Here is a 24195-nt window from a genome sequence, read left to right on the forward strand (position 1 = left end):
CGTACGCCAAGCTCTTAAGGCAAATGGTTACTCCGACTATACAATCCGCAAAGCCATCACTCCAACCATCAAGAAGGATCCTGTTGAGGAGCCTTTCAAGACCATCACCTTACCCTACATTGCTGGGGTCACAAAAAAGATCTCCAAAATCCTGATTAAACACAAGATCCAGGTCCGATTCAACACAGTACATAAAATCCGTGATCTGGTACCGTCTGTAAAAGATGTGGTTCCAGACATACAGTACCCTGGCGTCTACAAACTAAGTTGCCTCTGTGGTAGCAGTTACATTGGGGAAACCAAACGACATGTCTCGGACCGCATCCGTGAACATAAAGCTGACCTGAAACACGGTAGGACTAACACCTCAGCCGTGGCAGATCACTGTTACAACTCAGTGGGCTCACATGATATTGACTTCTCCAAGACAGAGGTTCTCTGCAAGCCATCTGGCTATCATGAGAGATTCGTTCATGAGGCGATCCACATATACAAACACAGAGACAACTTTAACCGAGAAGATGGATTCTGGCTCAGCAATCATTGGAAGGACGTAATAAACCATTTCGATACACATTAGGGTGTGTAGAATAATACATAGTGTGATATTAAATGTATAAGATATAGGTTGGTTTACAGCAATACAGTATATAATTTAATGTTGGGTTTATCTATGGCAGTATATAGTACGGTATATGCTCGTGTGATGTAAGAGAATAAGGTTTAGATGGAAGCATATTATAGAATTTTTACGAGGTAAAATTGTAATGTATTACTTGCTGTTAGTAACTCAGCTTATTATAGAGTATAGTAAGTATACTGATGGTGCGATGCAGTTTATACTTTAGTTTTTTATGTAGTTTATACTTTAGTTTTCTACGTGGTTGTTGAGTAACTGCAGCTACATATCATTAACATTCCTTCCTTTGTTACTGCTAATCCCTGCACCCCCCTTGGTTGCTGCTGATCCTGCATAATGCATGGGCATAATATGACTTTGACACCCCCCCGCCCAACGCCTACGCATTTTCCATGAATATGCTAAATCCCTCTTCACATGCACATTCTTTTTGTTAAGGCGCTCTTCAACCCCCAATGCAGCTTATATATAAGCTCCTAGTTTGGTAGTGTCTCATTCTTCACCTGAAGACGGCTGCTTGCGTTGTAGCCGAAACGTCGTGAGAATTGTTTTATTATGTTTTATTTTTATTATTTTATTACTTCCCTTCTACGTGACTTTACCGAAAGAAACAAGAAGATGAATCCCTGCAGTCACGAAAGCTTTAAATCGAAATTTAATGGGGTCATTGCAGCACATTGACTTTCACAAGCTGATTTCAGATTACACTTCTTGTGGATTTTCTGATGCGTGCGTGTTCTCTGGTGTTTTTTAAGATTTGATGAATGTGCAAACGCTTTCCCACAAACACTGCACTTGAAGAGCTTCTCTCCTGTGTGTATTCTCTGGTGGGTCTGAAGAGTGGATGACTTTGCAAACGCCTTCCCACACAGAGTGCACTTAAAAGGTTTCTCTCCTGTGTGTGTTTTCTGGTGGGTCTTAAGATTTGATGACATTGCAAACGCCTTCCCACACAGAGTGCACTTAAAAGGTTCCTCTCCTGTGTGTGTTCTCTGGTGTTGTTTAAGAGTAGATGAATAAAAAAATGCCTTCCCACACACACTGCACTTGAAGGGGTTATCTCCTGTGTGTGTTCGCTGGTGTCTTTGAAGATGTGATGACTGTGCAAACGCCTTCCCACACACAATGCACTTGAAATGTTTATCTCCTGTGTGTGTTCTCTGGTGTCTTTGAAGATGTGGTGACTGTGCAAACGCCTTCTCACACACAGTGCACTTGAAAGGTTTCTTTCCTGTGTGTGTTCTCTGGTGTTGTTTAAGAGTAGATGAATAAAAAAATGCCTTGCCACACACACTGCACTTGAAGGGCTTATCTCCTGTGTGTTCTCTGGTGGGTCTTAAGATTTGATGACATTGCAAACGCCTTCCCACACAGAGTGCACTTAAAAGGTTTCTCTCCTGTGTGTGTTCTCTGGTGGATCTTAAGATTTGATGACAATGCAAACGCCTTCCCACACAGAGTGCACTTGAAAGGTTTATCTCCTGTGTGTGTTCTCTGGTGGGTCTGAAGATATGATGACAATGAAAATGCCTTCTCACACACAGTGCACTTGAAGGGTTTCTCTCCTGTGTGTGTTCTCTGGTGTGATTTAAGAATGAACGACCATGCAAACGCCTTCTCACACACAGTGCACTTGTAAGGTTTATCTCCTGTGTGTGTTCTCTGGTGTGATTTAAGAATGCATGACAGTGCAAACGCCTTCTCACACACAGTGCACTTGAAAGGTTTCTCTCCTGTGTGTGTTCTCTGGTGTGATTTAAGAATGCATGACCGTGCAAACGCCTTCTCACACACAGTGCACTTAAAAGGTTTCTCTCCTTTGTGTGTTCTCTGGTGTGATTTAAGAATGGATGACCGTGCAAACGCCTTCTCACACACAGTGCACTTGAAAGGTTTCTCTCCTGTGTGTGTTCTCTGGTGTGATTTAAGAATTGATGACTTTGCAAACGCCTTCCCACACACACTGCACTTAAAAGGTTTCTCTCCTGTGTGTGTTCTGTGGTGTTGTTTAAGAGTAGATGAATCTGAAAATGCGTTCCCACACACACAGCACTCTAATGGTTTCTCTCCTGTGTGTGTTCTCTGGTGCTGTGTCAAGTTTCCAGTACGATCCGTGCTGTTTGCATGCTGGTCGCATTGTTTCCTTCTTGTACTGAACTGCGCTGAGTGCCTTTGCTCCATCAGGCCAATTCTGCAGAGCGTCAGCTGCAAACAGAAAAGCATGTCCACACCATCTATGTGAGTATTGAGGCACAGAGGAATGCATATATACAGTCACACATGACTTACACATCTATACATATTCATATTTTCATGATATAGTGAAAGAGATTCCCCAATTCATCACACGGGCTGTTAAGGCACACAATGCGAGGGCAAATGGTCATAAATATGCCTGGACACCCTAGTGTCTTCAAAATTAATGTTTACCAAAAACTCCAAGCACACAATTTCGGTTGTCTAGCTACGACAGGAATATTTAAGAAAAAAATTGTTAACCTAGCAAAGGCTTTTGAAAATAATACTATTTGTATTATGCAGAAATGTATAAATTATTGTTCATTTGCAACTTAGAGGTGTGAAGCCAGGCTCAGATTAACTTGAATGCGAGGATGAACAGATTTAACTTCAGCTGCATATGTGCTGTGTTAATTTCCTGACTGTTTCCATTCTTATGAAAATTTCCAAAGCAAAACTAAAATAAACTATATTTATGATTTAACCTCCATGTTCAATCGAGTCAATATACTTGACAGCAAATACAAACTTCACATGTTCATACACTTGCATGGTAAAAAGGTGGTTAAATTTTGACTTAAAACTTTCGTGACTGCAGGAATTAATATTCTCTGGTTATTTCGGAAAAGTCAAGTAGATAGAAAATAATAACACAAATAAAGTGAATATAAGAAAAAAAAAACGACTAATGTAGACTGTAGCCTGGTTCTTAACCTCGGTGAGCGCAGAGGCGTAGCTAGGATATTTTGTGCCCAGGGACGAACTATAAAATTGGCGCCCCCCCCCCCCCGTTTAATCACATTTTCCTATTACATCGAATAAGGAATAACAATTTTAATGAAACATTGTATATAAAGAAGCAAATTCATAGAAATTATATTACATGGCTCACTCAGTCACTGTCGTAGACTGGTTGACATAGTCTACAAAAAATAATTTTTTCTTGATTTCACTGTCGCAAACTGGTCAATCACGTAATCAAAATATGTTTTTTCCAATGTTTTTCTTTCAACGCTAAGAAGAGCAAGATCGCTGAGATGATCTTGTCCCATTGAAGCACGCAAATACGACAAAATAAGTTTCAATTTGCTGAACGACCGCTCACAGCTTGCAATTGAAACTGCTACTGTTAATAAAATTTGTAGTGAAATTCGCAAATATGTCGTCTCCATAAAACACAATAAAACCAAGAAGATCCAAAGGAGTTTCTGGTAGAACTTAATTCCGGTTACCGAGCAGCATTTTGCAATCTCCAAATTCTGTGAAAAGTTTGTGGCCATTGATGTCGGTGTCATAGAAATTTCCAAAATCTGTGCAATTTCGACGAATTGCATCGACATCTGTGCCAGTTCTCCCGGCATCTTCCGACGTCACCTAATTCTTCTGTCCACATCGATCCCCCAGGCTGTGCATCTTGTTTTGGCGTTTTTTACAGCAACTTGGCTCAAATCATCACGAAGCTGGACAAATTCATGCTTCAAAGATTCAAGATCAGTTGCTGCTTCCTTGAAATGCATAGTAGGACCCTGTAAGCGCTTCTGAACACGATACATTTTTCCAAGAATGACATTCCAGAAATGTAATAAAACTATGAAGTAAAAATTTAATACGCATGCCTGTAACTGTTCTGCATCACTTCTGGTTTCAGGCGTCATAGTTACGTCCTCCGACAATTTGTCTAGCAGCCCTACTAGTTCATCCATTCCTTCATAGAGAGCTTTAACAGCTTCTGATCGTGCACTCCAGAGTGTTTCAGACTCCCGCTTTACTGTGATGGGCACAGCTTTTTTTTAACTCTTCCCAATGAATTGTTGAACGAGAGAAAAATATATACTTTCAACTGTTCCAAAAAACGTGACGACAAGTGGATCCTGTTTAGCTGAGTGTACTCCTGCTAAGTTTAAGCTGTGGTTGTCACAGTTGACAAACAATGCTCTGTGATTTTTGTCACATATTCGTTGTTGAAGGCCGGATATATGCCCAGTCATCACAGCAGCATTGTGATAACATTGTGCCCGACAGTCGGCTAGAGGTATGTTGTCAAATTTCAGTATCTCGACGATGACTCTTTCTAGGCTTGCTGCATCTTTTTCATGTATCTCGATATAACCTAAAAAAGATTTTTTGACAGTTACTTTTTTAGTTTGAAAATCCACATCCACAAATCTTATGACCTGAGAAAATGTAATTACATGCAATGTAGGCTGTGTGTGGCGGGATATATAAACTTTTAGGTTGAGGTGTAGATTTGCGCAGTAGTTTCAGGCTGCCGCGCCCGCCGCAATAAGTGATAATGTAACGTTGTAAGCCTCATTTAGGCGCCCCTTTACCTTGGCGCCCGGGGACATATGTACCCCCCTGCCCCCCCCTAGCTACGCCTCTGGGTGAGCGTACTGGCAGTCTATAATGTAGACTGTAGCCTGGTTCTTAACCTCGGTGAGTGTATTGGCAGTCTATAATGTAGACTATTGCCTGTTTTTTGACGAGACCTTTGCAATGGACTAGACCTTGGCGATGGACACTCACAGCTTTGTATGTAAAAAAGTCCAGGCAGCTTCCACATAGTGTTACAGAGCCTAATGAAAGAATGCTGCTAGACTAATTTGAAGTGACACTTTGGATGCCAAATAAGGTCATGAACACATTAACCTGGTATAGGCGCTCCTCCACCACGTGTAGAACGTCCTGATTATTCATGGAGAGCTGAGCAGGTGCAGTGTTGTATGACATTAAATTCCCAGGGAGGTATTCTTTGGGTCTTTCGGTAAAGTCACGTCACTTAACCGAAAGACCCAAAGAATATGAATTCCTGCAGTTACGAAAGCTTTAAGTCAAGATTTTCCCAGGGAGGTGATCTTTTTGTAGAACATATGCAAGGCCCCATTTCGTCATGGAATTCTCCAGGTATAGAACACGATTCTCCAACTCAATATCATTGAGTAGCCATGACCAGATCATCAACATGCGTAACATGGTTGACCAGCAGGGGACGATCCCTTGACTATAACCAGGCATCGATTAGCGTATCATTGTTACTGTATGAAATGCAATTTTGTATAGGGCCATTGTGAGCTTCTCAAAATACATCATTATACTTAAGCATTACCTAAATAATGGGGGTAGGTTAACGGCAACTAAAATAAACATCACAATTGAAATAAGTACTGTACTGTATTCCAAATAAGGAATCATGTGTGCATTAACCACAATACTTGTGGTCAGAAAGCAAACAAAAACACTCTGCTAGAAAATGCATGGTCTGCTGCTGAGGCAGACTGTTGTAAAAGGTTTGAAATGGGTGTAGCCCAAGGGTCATAAGGAAGTGGCCGGGGCTAGTGATGTTAATGTAATAAATTAGCATGTTAATGTGAAATCGAAGAGTGGTGCAATCCAAAGCGGCCTCCCTACAAGACAGAGAAGGAGCGAGGCTCTACCTGGGTAAACAACAACTACCACCACGACAACAATAACCACGATGTGAACTTCTCACTTCAGATCTCAGTGAGCGGATACTAAAATAAATCACGCTTGCTAACACAGAGCGTACGCCTGGGATACACTGCCGAGATCATCGATGACCTCGCCGCCGAGAAAGTTCAGCAGTATCTGACAAGCACAACGTGGTGGCAGCCAGATGCGAACTGCCCATATCCCCCATCTAACACCCTTGCCGAGCACGCGCACGTGTGTGAGAGATTTGCTCGCGAGCGTGCGCATTTCTGACGGCTGGAACAGGAGCACACCATTGCAAGTCTTCTTCCAGAGGAGAAGCTCGCGAGAACGGTGAGAGGGGGGGGGGGGGACGAGGGAGCCTCCAGGACCCCGTGAGACAACCCCAGGATGGGTGGCAGGGATACAGACCGGCATAGGAGACCACAGGCCATGCAACCCAAGTACGTGAGGAGGTAACCCAAGTACACCTGAATGTGACCAAGCTGTAGTCCACAGCGGAGATAGTCCAGTCCGAGGTGGGAGGGCTGCGCTCCATGGTCGGGGGGCTAACCAGGCGAGTATCTCAATAAGAGGCAGAACTCGAACAAATGCGCACTGGGAGGGTAAGGGGGAGTGGGAAAGGGGCCTCTTATGGAGCCACCGCCCTTCCCCGTGCGTGCTATCTATGCGACCAATGGGGGCATCTCGTGAGAGACAGTCCCCAGATCGCCGCGCGAGAGAAGCACCAGGGTTAAACACCAAGGCCTCCCTAAAGAGGGGACCACAGAGAGGTGCAATCCACGTGGTCCCAACACAAATAAACTGTCATGATAATGGTGACGAATGACCCCCACGCAGATATTGACAACAACATCCCAGAATGTGGCGACTGCGGGTGACTGGCTGCGGGAGCTGGTGGCAGGAATAATGGGGGCCACGTCGCTCGTGGAAGGGCAGGTGAACAGGCGGCAAACCCGGATTCTGCTGGACACGTGGGGCGGTAATGTCACTCGTGAGTGCAACACATTGCAGCGTGGTCGGGGTTGAAGTGGGCCGCCGACAGGCCCCGGATCGTGCGCTGCACACTGCAAGTGGAAGTGGGATGAGACTGCTGGGGAGGGTCACCCTTAAGGGTCGCCTCGGACACCAGGTGAGTAACCAGGAGTTATACGTGTCGAGCGTGTTATGCCACGAGTGTATTGCTGGTACCGACCTCCTGGAAAAGTTGGGGCTCAGCGTGCAGCCCCGCCGGCGATGCGCCACCGTGGAGGGCAGCGGGGAGCAGATTCCTTTCTTGGGACAAGAGCCGGGTTGCCCCCGCTTCGAGCCCGTGGCCGCTATCCTGGCGTCGGCCGTCACCGTCGGCATTGGTGTTCCAATGGGTTTTCCGTTTTTCTCCCAAACCTAAACTCAAAATATATTTGGAGGTGGTTAAACAGTCCAATGCAGGACCCTCCTGAAACATAATCTTTAACTGCTAAATAAGAAATTAAATTGGAAAACCCTCAAACACAGTACACTATTTTTATTTTACCAGGTGAGGCCATCTGAGCTGCATAGCTCTTTTTCAGAATCGACCTGGACACAAATGATAGCTCAACTTAGTGGGTTAAAATATGGAAATGTATTGCAGCAAAATTCTCAAAATGCATGTTTCTAAATGTGGAGAAAAATCAATGCCACTACAGGGAGAGAGAGAAAAAATAAAAATGTAAACTGCAATTATAAATGCGTCAGGGTTGGAATCGAACTCACGCACGCAGAGTACGCTCACGGAGTACACTCACACAAATGAGTATGTGGTGCCACAGCGACGGGGCCGCTCTGCCGAGCCAGGGAGCCGCCCGGCTTCCCCCACCGCACTGCCCCCCATCACCCGCCCCACATAAGCACACACCCACACGCATCCCCCCCCCCCCCATAGAGCTGGAAGGGAAGGTTACCTGATCGACCGGTTTTTATCCGAGAGACCCTTATCGGGATTAATTCTCACGGTTTCCGGCGATCAGGGAATTGGATGACCTCCCCCGTGCTACGTGGTACCGCGGCGCTGCTGCCGGCCTTAATATGGTGTGGTCGCGGCGTGGGGCATTCGGCCACCGCGGTTGAGGCGCATTTCCCCCCACACACACCCCCACGAGTCGACGGGGCAAGCAGGGGAGGCACGAGACAGCATGAATAGCGGGGTCACAGGGGCTGTTGCGCATAGTCATGGGGGGTTGGGATAATTGCGCTTGAGCGCGCAGGCCCCATTGTTAGGAAGGGTAAGGGAGTAATTAGGATGTACGCCGCCAACGTCGCTCACTGATTAGCATATCAACAGCGCCTGGGGACTGCCGTGCGCGGGCTTGGGGTGCACGAGCCCATTGTTCAGCGCAGCATCCCCTTTGGAGGTAGGGAGGATAAATAGAGGAGCGCAGAGGGGAAATCGGTCTCTTCTCTCCAGGCCAGCGGACCAGCAGGAGTTCCAGCCAGCGACCCGGACGTCCGTGCGACGCATCGAGGTACGCTGTTAGCGCAGAGAGCAGCGAACCTCCGCGGGCACCAAACAGTGAGTGGGGAGGTGAAGTAGGGTATCGTAAGCCGATAAATAGGGAATAGGTACAGGTTTAGTGGAATGGGCCAGCCTCGTCGACTCACTGATTCAACATCAATTCGCAGGTGGCATATAATAAATCATTAATAGCGAAGCGTGGTCTCGCGTGATCTTGTCGTGCAGTGTGAGCGCGTGGGTACGCAGTGATTCTGTGGTGCTGCGGCTCGCCTCGGGGGAGCGCTGCGCAGAGCGGTGCGAGAGTGGGTGTCGCGTGTGTTCACTCCGTGTGTGATACAGGTGCGCGAGTATAACGTGAGTTGAGTTGGAGTGCGCGGAGCGGCGTGTGTGTGGGCGTGCGTGCGTAATCGGCGTCCCCCAGGTGCGCGCTCATAACGTGAGCGGCCAGCAGGCGGCGAGCGCTGCGCAGAGCGGCGCAAGAGTGGGTATCGCGTGTGGAGCTGTATGCGTGTGTGCGCGCACGTTCACTACGTGTATAATACGGATGCGCATTGGGAACGTGCCGCACAGGGCTATACTGCGAGCACGGCGTTTGATCGACGATGATGTGCGCACGTATGCTCGCAGCGTGGGAGCGCGGCGCGAGGCTGTAACCGTAGGGGCGTCGAGTTCGAATGCCGGCGAAACCGTAGCGGGTAATAGGGAGGTGGGGTAACGTAAACGAATAGGGGATGCAGGCGGGAGGGACCCCGGGGGCCGACGGCCCCCACAAATTGGTGTCGGAAGCGGTACGGACCCCCGCGTTACCTCACGCTAAAATAAGACTAATATTTACCGGCCGGGGGGCCCCTTCGTGGAAGGCATTCGCCCGCAATCTCTTAGGGGCCAAGGAAATTAATGGATGGACGGACGCGCAGGCAGTACGTCAACTTAATATGAATCTTGATGGGCGGGCAGCCGATTTTGTAGAAGCGTTACCCGCGAGCGCACAGACACAGCTAGAGGAGCTGATGCGCCGACTCGATCAGCGTTTTGGCACGCGTGACGAGGAGGAAGCAAAATCGGCCTTAGAGGCGCGCCGTCGCCAACCTGGCGAAGATCTACGTGATTACGCCGAGGATGTGCGCGAGTTAACAAAGATCGCACGCCCGGGGTACGCAACTGATGTTATTGAGGAACTGGCCGCCGAGAAAATCCAGCGGTACCTGTCTCGCACGGCGTGGTGGCAGCCAGACGTGAGCTGCCCACGTCTTCCCTTTAACACCCTTGTCGAGCGCGCACGTAAGTGTGAAAGAATTCACAGCGAACGCGCGCAGCTCCGGGGGCTGGGACGAGAGCGCACCATTGCGAGCCTGCTCTCGGAAGACGAGGAGGAGGAACAGGAGCTCGCGAGGACGGTAAGGGGCCGGGAAAGAGAGCCACAGAGACCCAGCGAGACGACCCCGGGGTGGGTAGCCGGGTTACAGGCCGGTATGGGAGATATGATAACCCAAGTAGGTGAAAGGGTAACCCAGGTACGCGAGGAAGCAAATAAAAATATGACCCAACTGCAATCCTCCGTTGAGACCATCCGATCCGAGATGGGGGAACTAGACTCCACGGTAGGAGGGCTAACTGGAAGGATAGCGCGACTAGAAGCAGAGTATGAGCAGCAGCGCACTGGGGGAGGAGGGAGTGGGCAGAGAGCCCATTACGGAGCCGCCACCCCTCCCCGGGCATGTTATATGTGCGATCGCCGAGGGCATCTGGTGAGGGACTGTCCTCAGGTCGCCCGAGCTAGACAAGAGCTAAGGTCAAACACTAAGGCCCCCCTAGAGAGGGGACCACCGGGGGGCGAAATCGACGTAGCCCCGACACAAACAAGCTGTGAGAATAATGGCGAGCGAGTGATCTCCACACAGGTTCCAGCAACAACGCCCACAGAAACGGTGACTCCTGGCGACTGGCTGCGGGAGCTGGTGGCGGGGATCACGGGGGCCACGTCGCTGGTGGAAGGGGAGGTAAACGGAGTGCGTACCCGAATCCTGCTGGACACGGGGGCGGTGGCCTCGCTCGTGAGCGCAGCGCACTGCAGCGCGATCGGGGTCGACGTGCGTCACCTGCAGGCACCGGACCGCGCGCTGCACACGGCGAGCGGAGCCGGAATGGGGCTGCTGGGGAGAGCCACCTTAGAAGTCCGCATAGGCAGCCAGGTGTGCACCCAGGAGTTCTACGTGTCGAGTGCGTTGTGTCACGAGTGTATCGCAGGTACCGACCTCTTAGAACGGCTGGGACTCAACGTGCAACCCCGCCAGCGATGCGCCACCGTGGAGAGCAACGGCGAGCGGATACCGTTCCTGGGACGAGAACCGACGCGCCCCCGCTTCGCACCTGTGGCCGCTATCCTGGCGACGGCAGTCACCATCGGACCGCTCACCGAGATGCTGGTGCCGGTGGCAACATCCCCCACCGACCCCGCGCTCCGACCATCAGGGGAGGTAATGCTAACTCCTCACCCGGAGTTGGCAAAACGATATGGGGTCGTGGGATCCGCCACGTTGGTAAACGCAGATGGGGACCGATTGTTTATGCGGATGTTTAACCCGCACAATACCCCAGCGATACTGCGACGGCGCACACCGATCGCCACTGTACACCCCCTGCACGCACGCCACTCTGACGAATCGGTGTTCGCACTCTGGGCTGAGGACCCCGGTCGTTCGGAGGGTGACCAGGACCTGGCCTGGCGAGTCGGCCCGACTCCCCGAGCCGAGGTCGTTCCCCTGCTCGACGCGTTACATGTACCATGGGCGGATTTACCTAAGGGAGGGGCCGATCGGCTGCGCGAGTTACTGCGGGAGTATGCCGACGTATTCAGTGAACACGACTCGGACGTGGGTCGGACCGATCTTGTTAAGCACCAAATTGACACCGGTGCAGCCCGACCCATCAAACTCCCTGCGTACCGAGTGGGCGCACCCGAACGCGACCAAATCAAAGAGGCAGTTGGGGACATGCTTCGCGATAACATAATTCAGCCCTCGGCGAGCCCCTGGTCAGCCCCGGTGGTACTAGTAACGAAAAAGGATGGGTCAACCCGGTTCTGCGTCGATTACCGTAAACTAAATGCAGTCACGCTCGGCGATGCCTTCCCCATACCCCGCATCGACGACACCTTCGACAGTCTCGCAGGAGCGCGGTATTTTTCCACCCTCGATCTGGCGTCCGGATACTGGCAGGTGGAGATGACGGAGGAGGATCGGCCAAAAACAGCATTCACCACCCCGATGGGCCTGTTTGAGTTTCGAGTGTTGCCGTTCAGACTCACTAACGCGCCCGCGACGTTCCAGCGGTTGATGGAGTTGGTGATGCGGGGCTTGCAGTGGGAACAGTGCCTGATTTACTTGGACGATGTGATAGTGTTCAGTAGATCTTTGTCTGAGCATTGGTCCAGGCTTCGAGAGGTGTTCCAGCGGCTGCGAGCGGCTCATCTCAAGCTCAAGCCACGTAAGTGTTACATCGCACAACGCGAGGTGGGGTACCTCGGGCATCGCGTCAGCGAGGCAGGCGTGCGCACCGATCCGGAGAAGGTACGCGCCGTAGTGGAGTGGCCACGGCCAAGGAATCTGACGGAGATCAGATCATTTTTGGGGCTCGCCACCTATTATCGTCGATTTGTAAAGGGATTCAGCGAGATTGCACGCCCCCTCACCCAACTCACCTCCCCTAAGCACCCCTACCAGTGGACGGGGGCCTGCCAGACGGCCTTCACCACTCTCAAAGACCACCTCACCCACGCCCCCACCCTCGCTTTCCCCGATTTTACCACCGATTTTATTTTGGACACCGACGCCTGCAGCAGCGGGCTGGGCGCGGTGTTGTCACAGGTACAGGATGGGGCGGAACGAGTCATCGCGTACGCCAGCCGGACCTTGAGTGGGGCCGAGCTGAACTATTGCGTGACCCGCCAAGAGTTGTACGCCGTGATTTTCGCATGCAAACAGTTCCGACCGTATTTGTACGGCAGGAGATGTCGCGTACGCACTGACCATTATGCTCTGCAGTTTCTTCTTACATTCAAGGAGCCGCGGGGGCAGATGGCCCGGTGGTTGGCGCAGTTGCAGGAGTACAACCTGCAAATCGAGTATCGGGCTGGCCGGACGCATGCAAACGCGGACGCCTTATCGAGGCGACCCACGGTGTACGCCGAGACGAGGGCGGAGGAGGCCTGCCCGTGTTTCACGGGGGGGCGCTGCCGGCAGGCAACGGACCCCCGAGAGGCCGCGGCCACTGACCCCCCCCCAGCGAGGGAGAGTGCAGTGTGCGCCACAGAAACCCTCACAGGTGGCACTGAGGATCCCGTCGACCGCCCGGCAAGCGCGGGACCCGCGGCTCGGGACCCGATCGGACGGATCCAGGAGGACGTCGGCTGCGCCTTCCCGGGCCTAAACGACGAGCAGCTGAGACAGACCCAGCAGCGAGATCCGGATCTGGCGGCAGTGGAGGCGGCACTGCGGGAGGAAAAGAGCGCCCTACCAGGACCCTGGAGCGGTTTGTATGCCCGGTTGTGTGTGCGGAACGGAGTGGTACGGGAGTTAACCGAGGCCGGCCAGCCGGGGGGCATCTGTGTTCCTGCCCAGGTGCGACCCCAGCTGCTACGGCTGGTGCATGACCACCCACTCGGGGGCCATGATGGGGAACGGCGCACCCGGGAGACCCTGCGTCGCCAGTATCTCTGGCCCAAATTGGCACAAGATGTGGCCGCCTGGGTGCAGGGCTGCCGGGCCTGTCAGCAGTGTGGGCAAAAGCCGGCGAGGTACCAGGTACCCCTGAGGCCGTTCCGAGTCAGTCGGACGAATCAGTTGGTCGGAATCGACCTGCAGGGGCCCTTTCCACGATCCCACCGGGGCAACCGATATATTCTCGTAGCGGTGGAATACTTCACCCGCTACCCCGTGGCGGTGGCTATCCCAGATAAAACAGCCCTTGTAGTGGCCCGGGCCTTCGTGGAAAACTATGTACTTAAGTGCGGGATCCCCGAACGAGTCATTACCGACCAGGGTAGTGAATTCGAGGCCGAATTATTTCAGGCGCTGTGCCGAGAGTTCGGGATCCAGAAGGACCGAACCACGGCGTATCACCCCCAGGCGAACGGGATGGTAGAGAGGATGAACCAGACTCTGGCCGGGAAGCTTAAACGCATGGCGGCCGCGAATCAACAGGACTGGGACGAACACCTTCCCTATGCCCTGTTCGCCTACACCACCGCCGTTCACACCTCTACAGGACAGACCCCGTTCCTAATGATGTTTGGTCGCGAGTCTCGCCTGCCCGCAGATCTGCTGTTCGGTGTTCCTCCGCCGCAACGGGAGGAAGGGAGCCACCCCGTGGAGCACTTGCTGGAGACCCTGCGAGGGGCCAGGGGCCGAGCCTGCCCGCACGGAGAGGCCGCGCACCAGCGGCAAGAGCAGGGCGCCCGACCCCGTATGGAGCCCCCCTTCTATACTGCGGGCTCCGAGGTGTGGCTGTACACTCCCCGCGTCGGTGCCGGACAGGTGGGGAAGCTGACCACCTACTGGCGAGGACCCTGGATTGTGAGACGGCAGATCTCACCATGGACGGTGCTGATTCAGGGAGGAGAGAGGGGCCGGGAGATGGTGGTCAACATCCGCCGACTGAAGCCGTGGCGAGCAGCCCCCGAGGGGGGGAGCCCCGCCGTCCAAGTACCCCGAAACCCAGGAGTACCCGCATCCCCCGTGCCCGGGGGCCTCGCGCAGTATATGGGCCCCACGGAGCCCAGGGCTCCGAGGGGCCCCGGGCGGGGCCGGGGGCGACGAGGACGGCGACCCTTAAACCCCACCGCTTCTGAGTTTGTTCCCCAGCCCGCAGGTGCCAGAGGCCGAGGGGAGCCGTTGGAATGGAGGAGGAGACCACCGCCGGAGCCCCAGGAGACGGAGCCGCCACCCCCGAGGCCAGCCACAAGGGCCGGGCGAATCCCACGGACCCCGCGGCGATACCTCGTGGGGGCAACCCAGGCGAGGTGCTCAAGTCAACCCGGGACGGGGACTGGCACCCCGGGGGGCTATGTGGTGCCACAGCGACGGGGCCGCTCTGCCGAGCCAGGGAGCCGCCCGGCTTCCCCCACCGCACTGCCCCCCATCACCCGCCCCACATAAGCACACACCCACACGCATCCCCCCCCCCCCCCCATAGAGCTGGAAGGGAAGGTTACCTGATCGACCGGTTTTTATCCGAGAGACCCTTATCGGGATTAATTCTCACGGTTTCCGGCGATCAGGGAATTGGATGACCTCCCCCGTGCTACGTGGTACCGCGGCGCTGCTGCCGGCCTTAATATGGTGTGGTCGCGGCGTGGGGCATTCGGCCACCGCGGTTGAGGCGCATTTCCCCCCACACACACCCCCACGAGTCGACGGGGCAAGCAGGGGAGGCACGAGACAGCATGAATAGCGGGGTCACAGGGGCTGTTGCGCATAGTCATGGGGGGTTGGGATAATTGCGCTTGAGCGCGCAGGCCCCATTGTTAGGAAGGGTAAGGGAGTAATTAGGATGTACGCCGCCAACGTCGCTCACTGATTAGCATATCAACAGCGCCTGGGGACTGCCGTGCGCGGGCTTGGGGTGCACGAGCCCATTGTTCAGCGCAGCATCCCCTTTGGAGGTAGGGAGGATAAATAGAGGAGCGCAGAGGGGAAATCGGTCTCTTCTCTCCAGGCCAGCGGACCAGCAGGAGTTCCAGCCAGCGACCCGGACGTCCGTGCGACGCATCGAGGTACGCTGTTAGCGCAGAGAGCAGCGAACCTCCGCGGGCACCAAACAGTGAGTGGGGAGGTGAAGTAGGGTATCGTAAGCCGATAAATAGGGAATAGGTACAGGTTTAGTGGAATGGGCCAGCCTCGTCGACTCACTGATTCAACATCAATTCGCAGGTGGCATATAATAAATCATTAATAGCGAAGCGTGGTCTCGCGTGATCTTGTCGTGCAGTGTGAGCGCGTGGGTACGCAGTGATTCTGTGGTGCTGCGGCTCGCCTCGGGGGAGCGCTGCGCAGAGCGGTGCGAGAGTGGGTGTCGCGTGTGTTCACTCCGTGTGTGATACAGGTGCGCGAGTATAACGTGAGTTGAGTTGGAGTGCGCGGAGCGGCGTGTGTGTGGGCGTGCGTGCGTAATCGGCGTCCCCCAGGTGCGCGCTCATAACGTGAGCGGCCAGCAGGCGGCGAGCGCTGCGCAGAGCGGCGCAAGAGTGGGTATCGCGTGTGGAGCTGTATGCGTGTGTGCGCGCACGTTCACTACGTGTATAATACGGATGCGCATTGGGAACGTGCCGCACAGGGCTATACTGCGAGCACGGCGTTTGATCGACGATGATGTGCGCACGTATGCTCGCAGCGTGGGAGCGCGGCGCGAGGCTGTAACCGTAGGGGCGTCGCGTTCGAATGCCGGCGAAACCGTAGCGGGTAATAGGGAGGTGGGGTAACGTAAACGAATAGGGGATGCAGGCGGGAGGGACCCCGGGGGCCGACGGCCCCCACAAGTACACTCGCTCACTCGGATTATTTTTTCTCCGGGTCCTTCGATTTTCCCCCCCACATTTAGTAACATGCATTTAGATTATTTGGCTGCTACAATCTTCCACTTGAAAAGCCATTTCGTTGAGCTATCATCTATGGCCAGGTGGCTTCTGACAAAAGATCTAACAGCTCTGTGAGCCTTGGTTGGTAATATAAAAATAGTTGTTCATCGGTCTAAAGGGTGCATCAGCAAAACCAACCCGGCAGAACGCTCCTGAATTAGAGTGCTGAGACTCATTGTGGTCATGTACTCGAGTGTGCACCATGGTGGCTGGGAGATGTTAACTGCCTCTCTCGGAATACAGGAGGTGGTGGGTTCGATCCCGACCCCTCCTGTATGTTTGGAGTTTGCGCGTCTCTCTCCCCGTGGTCGCGTGGATTTTCCTCCGGATCCTCAGGGTTTTCCCTCCACATTTAGAGTCAACATCACCACGCGTTTACAGTATTTGACCGACAGACATTTCCACACGTTGTTAAGCCACTTTGTTGTGGGCAGGTCGCTTCTGAAAACAAGAGCGGTATAGCAGCTCAAGTGGGCTTGGCCTGGTAGGATAATAAAAAAACGAAATACTTAAAAGAAACAAAGTTTCAGAGTAGTGAGCCAGATGAAGACAAATTTAACTTAAACAGAGAATTAAAGCAAATGCAATCAGGCGAGGGCAGGAGGCAAGGCCCCGCATGGCTAGACCCCGCGTTGTAATGTTCCAACCTGGACATCGATTCCATACTCGCTGCTACTCAATTGATATCCCTCCGAGAGGAGCGAGGCTCTACCTGAGTAAACAACAACAACCACCACGACAACAACAACATCAACAACCACGATGTGAACTTCTCACCTCGGATCTCAGTGAGCGCGCGCGCGGATCGGCTGCTTCCTGGTGTCTCGTGACGTCACGCGGCAGCAGGTGACATGACGTCACTAGCGGGGTTCACCTCCCCCTCACGCTGATGAGGTAATGCAGTGGTGACGTCAGAGAGCGGCGTTCGAGTTTAAGTTCATTAAGATTCCTATTCCATTGATCCCTCTATTGAACATTGACCCTTTGTGTGCGTGAGCTCAACAACGTGAACACTGTGTGTACAAACTGTGTATACAGTGTGTGTGTGTACAAACTGTGTAAACAGTGTGTGGGGACGTCCATAAATGACGTCACGCAACTGGGGAGGGGACGGTCAGACATTTGTGACGATATGTGACGATGGGGGAGGGGGGTGATAAATGTGACGTCACATCAAAATGCGGAACTTAAATATCAATAGACAACACGTTCTACTTAATTTAACACGTAGCAGGCTTCCGCGATCAATATTATTCATAATATAGGTTTTTGTGTCAGATCGCGTTATTTATAGCCAATCTGTACATGGAGAACTTAGAAACAAGAGCACTTGCTTCGAGTACATTAAAACCATCCTTTTGGTTTAGATATGTTGATGACACTTTGGTTGTCTGGCCACATGGTAAAGATGCACTTAATGATTTTCTAAATCATCTCAATGCACAGTGTACACACACACACCGTGTGTGTGTGTGTACACTGTTGGCACAGTAGGGGGCACAGGTGGTGCATCGGCCAGTCATCTCAGTTGAACCATGGCACCTGAGTCTGCCCTGTGACCTCCTGCTGGCGGGAGTTCGACACTTCACCTGGCCTTAACATGCACATAGCCTGGCACAAGCGCCATGGTGACGTCACCACCACGTATTGGCGAATGGCAGTCGTTGTTTTTGTTAGTGTGTTTGTGTATACAGTGTATGTGCAGACTGTTTGTACGCTGTATATACATTGTGTGTACACAATACGTCTACACTGCATGTGTAATGGGTTCCGGAGATACTTGTAGAGGTGTAGAGGTGTAATTGTGTATGGGCACGGATGGCTAACAAACACAAGGGGCGTGGTTTGGGCCGTACACAGAGGAGGTGCTCACACCGACGTCCGCACCTGCATCCCCCATGGGCCCCTCCCGGGGGCCGAGTGCTATAAAAGGTGGTGAGCCGGAGGGCTCGAGGTCGAGTATTAGCTTTAACCAGCGAAGAGTGAAGACCAGCTAGAATAGGCCCCGGAGCTCCCCTGGCTCGCTGTCCTTGTCAGGGCCGACCAGGGCAAGCTGGTGGCGTGGCCCCGAGAGCCCAGATTGACGTTCTTATCAGAGCCGGTCTGGAGACTCAGGGTGCCGGGATCCCAGCTTGACCAGGGCTGGGATAGGTAGCCTCCCCTAGCTCCGTAGTGGAGGACTCGGGCGTAGGTTAGCGGGGTTAGACGTTGTGTCTCCCTGTTAGACGAGTGAAGGGCACGATACCCCTTCAAGTGCTGTGTATTCCCGTTACTGTACACAAGTTGGTATTAATAAATAAGTGTGCCTCCAACCACGTCGTCAAGCCTCCTGAATACTTACTACATCTGGGGTCAGAAGTGAACGTTCAACGATGGACACACGAGGGACGACACGTACCAGGGAGTCAGAGATGGAGGACACCTCGGCCGAACCGGCACCAGAGATGGCCGAGGTCGGATCGGAGCAGCCGGGGCCGAGTACACCCGCGCCGCTACGACAGGAAGGGAGGGATGCGTCGGCCGAGGGACTTCGGCTGGCTCACTCCCGCCTGGCGAAGTTGCTCTACGCTGCGGCCGCCACGTTGGAGGAGATCACGCGGCTGGGGGCTGGAGGGGCTGCGCGGGACGACGACGGCAGCCGACGCGCGGCGCCGTTTCCCGCCACCCCGACGCGGCTCGCGGTTAAATTTCCCGCCTTCACTACAGTGGGAGCAGAGGGCGGGGCCGGCCCACGTCAGGTGACTGCTGAGGGCCAAGCCCAAGCCGTGACATCATCAACACCGGCCAGCGCGTCAACAACGGAGCGACCGGCGATGCCATGCTCACAGCCCGCCCACACTGTAACGTCTGCTGGGAACAACGGAGCGCGATCCGCAGCCACGGACGTCGCGTTACAGCAGCGACTGCCGCCTCTCAAAGAATTCGTGGGCGCAGACGGGGACTGGGGCGGCTTCAAGAGACGGTTCATCGCTCATCAGGAGATGGCCAACTGGACGGACGCCGAAGCACTACGCACGCTGCCGGCGATGCTGGACAACGACGCCCTGCCTACCCTTACCTCGGCGCCTAAGGAAAAGCGCGCCACGCTGCACTTGGCGCTGCAGCTGCTGTCAGCTGTCTACGGCCCGCCTTCGGACTGCAGGCAGCTGTTCCACGATCGTCATCGGGGCGCCAACGAATCGCCCCTGGCCTTCCGGACGGCTCTCCTGTCCCTGGCGAAGGCAGCTTTTCCGCGGATGGACGAGGAGGGAGTGGACGCTATGGTGGCTGAAAAGCTGTTGCTCCTCGCGGACGAGCTGGACGTCGCCGTCTTGGCTCAAGACGACACAGAGATGTCTTCCTTGCTGGTCGCGCGCCATATCCACGGGGGCTTGCGGTCCCTGCGTCGCAAGGCCACCAAGGGGGTGGCCGGCCATGCCATGGTGGCTACCACCCTCCCATCGGAGGAGGTCTGCGGGGTGGAGCAGCGGGGGGAATGGAGATCGGCGGGACCACAGGCTCGGAATGGACCGAGCCGCCAGGAGCAGCCCAGGCCATCTGGGGCGCTCACACGCTGCTACAACTGTGGCCTTCAAGGCCACGTTGCTTCAGGATGCCGGGCTCCCCGTCAGCGCGGGGCGACACCTCGTCAGGACGCCACGCCGTCTCCACCCAAGCTCCAGCAGAGAAATACGGCGAGTCGTGGCACCTCACACGTTTGGCCCATGCACACATCCGACACACACTCACGCGCTGAAATGAACAGGGCTCGCAAATCGACGGTCGTTGCGTCGGATTGTTCTGAAATGCGGCGAGCGCTCCAACCGGGTCAGTGGTCGGAGCTCGCCCATCGTGTCGTTGCAGCGTCGGCGGGATCGTCGGTCATAGTCGGTCATATTGATGGGGTAGAGGTGCGGATTTTAATTGACACAGGGGCATCGGCGACCATTATATCTGATTTGATTTATAACATCCTTCCCGTTCAAGGTCGTCCCTTGCTCCCCATTGACGTGCCATGCTATGCTGCTAACGGGGGCTCGCTGGGCATCATTGGGCAAATCCGCGCCAAAATTTGCATTGGAGACATTAAATTATCCGGGCCTGTTTTGGTTTCCTCCTCACTGGCGGTTCCGTGCCTGTTGGGGACGGATTTCTTGGCCAAAATGCCCATTCGTATCTCGATCGACCAGGGGTGCATCGAGCTCCCGTCGGGCCAATGTGTAACGTTTTTGTCTTCCCCCACCACTGAGCGTCGGGCGTTTGCGACCGTGCAGGCGCTCGTGGCAAAAACTGTGCGCGTACCCCCGGGGGCTCAGATGCTCGTCCCTCTTAGGTTGCGTGGGCCGTTTGCTGAGGGGGTTGCGGATCGGGGGGTCTTGTTGGGACCATCTCGGGCCGGGGTCAATGGACCCGATTTGCTAGAGGCTCAGACCATGGTGAAAGGGGATGGGGACCCCTTCATTGCAGTCCTTAATGTAGGATCGCGAACGGCCGTGGTTCCTCAAGGGACCGTGCTTGCACACGCAACGCCGGCACCCTATGAGGAACCACTCGTGGGTCAGGTAAGCACCGATCCTCCATCGCGACCGCATTCGGACTGTGATGACGGATGGCTGGATGCGCTTTGCGCGGGATCAGTGCACCTGTCCGACTCGCAGCGTGCGCAGCTGCGAGTTCTCCTGAAAGAATTTGCCGACGTTTTTAGTCAACACAAATTTGATATTGGTTGTACTAAATTGCTGCGACACCATATTGACACGGGTGACAGCGCGCCAATCCGCCAAAATCCCTTTCGGTTGAGTCCCGCCGAAAAAGATCATGTCAAATTGGCCGTTGATGACATGCTAGCCGCCGATATCATTTCCCCTTCCAACAGCCCGTGGGGCGCGCCGATCGTTTTGGTGAAAAAACACGACAGCTCACTGCGGTTTTGTGTCGACTTTCGGCGATTGAACAAAATTTCTGTGGCAGATACGTACCCGCTTCCTCGAATGGATGAGTCGCTCGATGCCTTGGCGGGGGCGCGATTCTTTTCCACCCTGGATTTACTTTCTGGATTCTGGCAGCTTCCTCTGGATAACGAATCCCAACCTAAGACTGCTTTCCGTACACCGCAAGGCCTCTTCCAATTTAACCGCTTGCCGATGGGCTTACATTCTGCGCCAGCAACTTTTCAGCGGTTAATGGAACTGGTCTTGGCGGGCTTGCAATGGGATTCGTGTTTAATTTACTTGGACGATGTCATCGTCTTTAGCAAATCATTCGATGAACACCTCCAGAGGTTGCGTGCTGTTTTTCTCAAAATGCGGGCTGCCAATTTGAAATTTAAACCGCAGAAGTGCCATTTGCTCCGCGAATCGGTGCGGTATTTGGGTCATATTGTTGGACGCTCGGGGATATCCACTGATCCCGCCAAAACGGAATGCGTCAGCTCCTGGCCGACTCCCACCTCGGTGGGAGAGGTCAGGAGTTTCATTGGGTTCGCGTCGTACTACCGACGGTTTGTGGCTGACTTCGCTACGATCGCGAAACCATTGCATGCCTTGACGTCCAAGGGGGTCAGGTTTCATTGGGGGCCGGAGGAGGAGGCTGCTTTTCACGCCCTCCGGAATGCCCTGGTGGGGGCTCCGCCGTTGAATTATCCCGATTTCTCACAACCCTTCTTGCTCGATACAGACACAAGTAACACGGGCATTGGGGGCGTGCTGTCCCAGCTCATTGGTGGCGTAGAGCATGTGGTGGCTTGCGGTAGTCGGGTACTGTCTCCGGCGGAACAACGGTACTGCTTTACCCGTCGGGAATTATTGGCAATTGTTTATTTCGTTCAGCAGTACTGCCCGTATCTGTACGGTCGACGTTTCACCGTCCATACAGATCATGCGGCTCTGCAGTACGCCCTGCGGGTTCAACAACCATCGGGGCAGTTGTCTCGATGGTTGGAGATTCTCCAAGACTACGACTTTGTCACCACATATCGTAAGGGCGTCCGCCACACGAACGCTGACGCCCTGTCGCGGTTGCCACCCACTTCGGAGTGCGCTTGCCTCTTGGATTCGGGGCGTTGTAGGCCCCCGAACGTGACCACCGATTCGGTCCTCGTGGCCGCTGCCGATGCGCCTTCAGCTTCGGGTCCTATCGAGCAAGAAGGGAAGGATTCGTTGCTGGGGTTGTCGGTTGCGGAGTGGGGACGCCTCCAAATGGAGGACACCTCCCTCCTCGCTCTGCGCCGTCGCACCGGGGGGGTTGGTCAGGGGGTGGCGAACGTTGACTCATGGGGGTTGTTCCAGGGGCTTTTAATGCACTGGGACGGGAAATCCCGCCGCCAACGGCTCGTGGTGCCTGCAGCATTGAGGGGTAAGGTGGTATGGGCTGCGCATGAGCGGCTCCTGCACTTGGGGACTCACAAAACCCTTGCCATGCTCCAGCTCGATTTCTTCTGGCCGGGCATGGCAAAGGACGTGGGGGATCCCCTGGGGTCGTGCACGCAATGCGCGCAGCGAAAGCCACCGGCGAGGAGGTCCAACCCTCCGCTGCAGTCCATAAAGGTTTCCCGGATTAACGAGCTCATTGCTCTGGATATTCTCGGGCCATTTCCCGCTACACCCAGGGGAAATAGGTATTTATTGACAGTGGTCGAATACTTCACGAGATGGCCCATGGCCTGGCCCCTGGCCAACCAGTCGGCAGCAGCCATCACGGAGGCCTTTGTCCAGGGCTATGTCCTCGACAAGGGTGCTCCGGAACGGCTGCTGACTGACCAGGGTAAGAATTTTTCGGGGAAACTCCTCCGCGAGGTGTGCGACCTCTTGGGTACGGAGAAAATTCGGACCTCCCCATATCACCCACAAACTGACGGGATGGTGGAACGGCTGCATCGGACTATCACGTCCATGCTGTCCCAGCAGGTATCGGAATCCCAGACAGATTGGGACCTTCGCATTGCCGGTGTGTTACAAGCCTACAGGATGGCTCCCCATGCGGCCACCGGATTTTCACCTTTCTTTTTAATGTATGGCCGCGAGGCTAACCCGCCTGTGACGGCTCAGCTGAAGCTCTCGGCGCCTCAGGCGAAGTCTACATTGTCCGAACACGTTAAATTTAACATCAGAAAATTAACCGAGGCGCGGGAAGCAGCCGTGCAAAATTCTGAACTCCGCCAGAAGGCGAACGAGAGGCTTAGGCTGGGGCGGGTACATGTGTTCAAATGGAAACCGGGGGACAGGGCATGGTTGCACTGTCCCCAGGTGCCACTGGCGACCTCGTCAAAGTTGGTACGGCCGTGGCGGGGGCCCGTGGAGGTCGTACAGGTCTTGCGGCCGCAATGTGTACGCGTCAAATGGGGGAGGCGTCGGTGGTACGTGCACCCCTCCAGGCTGAAACCGTTCATTGCACCGCCCCGTGGTTCGCACACACACACGCATGGCCAAACGTGTGATGGGTCCGCCGACTCCCCGACGTCGCTGCTTTCGCCTAACCTGACATCCACTGTCCCATCTCCAGGTGCAACAGGAGTGACGGGTCCACGACCGCCAACCCCTCCCGGGGGGGTCGGGGGTCACCCGGCAGCGATGCCAGACACTTTCGCACCCGGACTGTCGACACCCGCCACTGGGCGAGCTGGGGCGGACCCTTGTGACGGGCCCGCCGCGAGAACGCGCGCCAAAACGCGCAGACTTTTGCGAGGTCGGCCGTTGGGGGGCCCTTGCGGATGAAAGGGGGGGCATCCGGAGTGCGTGTATATATGTTGTTTTTTTGCGGAATGGGGTATTTATTCAGGGG

At 54.2% G+C, this 24195-nt stretch overlaps 1 protein-coding gene across 1 annotated transcript; it reads right to left on the reverse strand.

The window, feature by feature from the left end:
- Positions 1-1813: 1813 nt before the first annotated feature.
- Positions 1814-17262, reverse strand: LOC133361530 (oocyte zinc finger protein XlCOF6-like). Its single transcript, XM_061580457.1, has 3 exons — positions 17215-17262; positions 7524-7714; positions 1814-2845 (listed from the first exon to the last, which is right to left on the reverse strand). Exon 3 carries the CDS (start codon positions 2819-2821, stop codon positions 1949-1951), a length of 873 nt encoding a protein of 290 aa, XP_061436441.1. The 5' UTR covers positions 2822-2845; positions 7524-7714; positions 17215-17262; the 3' UTR covers positions 1814-1948.
- Between the last annotated feature and the right edge of the window lie 6933 nt (positions 17263-24195).

Source organism: Lethenteron reissneri, unplaced genomic scaffold (assembly GCF_015708825.2).
Source record: "Lethenteron reissneri isolate LAM-NWPU_2019-01 unplaced genomic scaffold, ASM1570882v1 scaffold_113, whole genome shotgun sequence".
Classification (NCBI taxonomy): domain Eukaryota; kingdom Metazoa; phylum Chordata; class Hyperoartia; order Petromyzontiformes; family Petromyzontidae; genus Lethenteron; species Lethenteron reissneri.

Bases quoted from the DNA above. Each gene is read 5' to 3' on its own strand.
- LOC133361530 (XM_061580457.1), bottom strand. From the start codon at position 2,821: ATGGAGCAAAGGCACTCAGCGCAGTTCAGTACAAGAAGGAAACAATGC.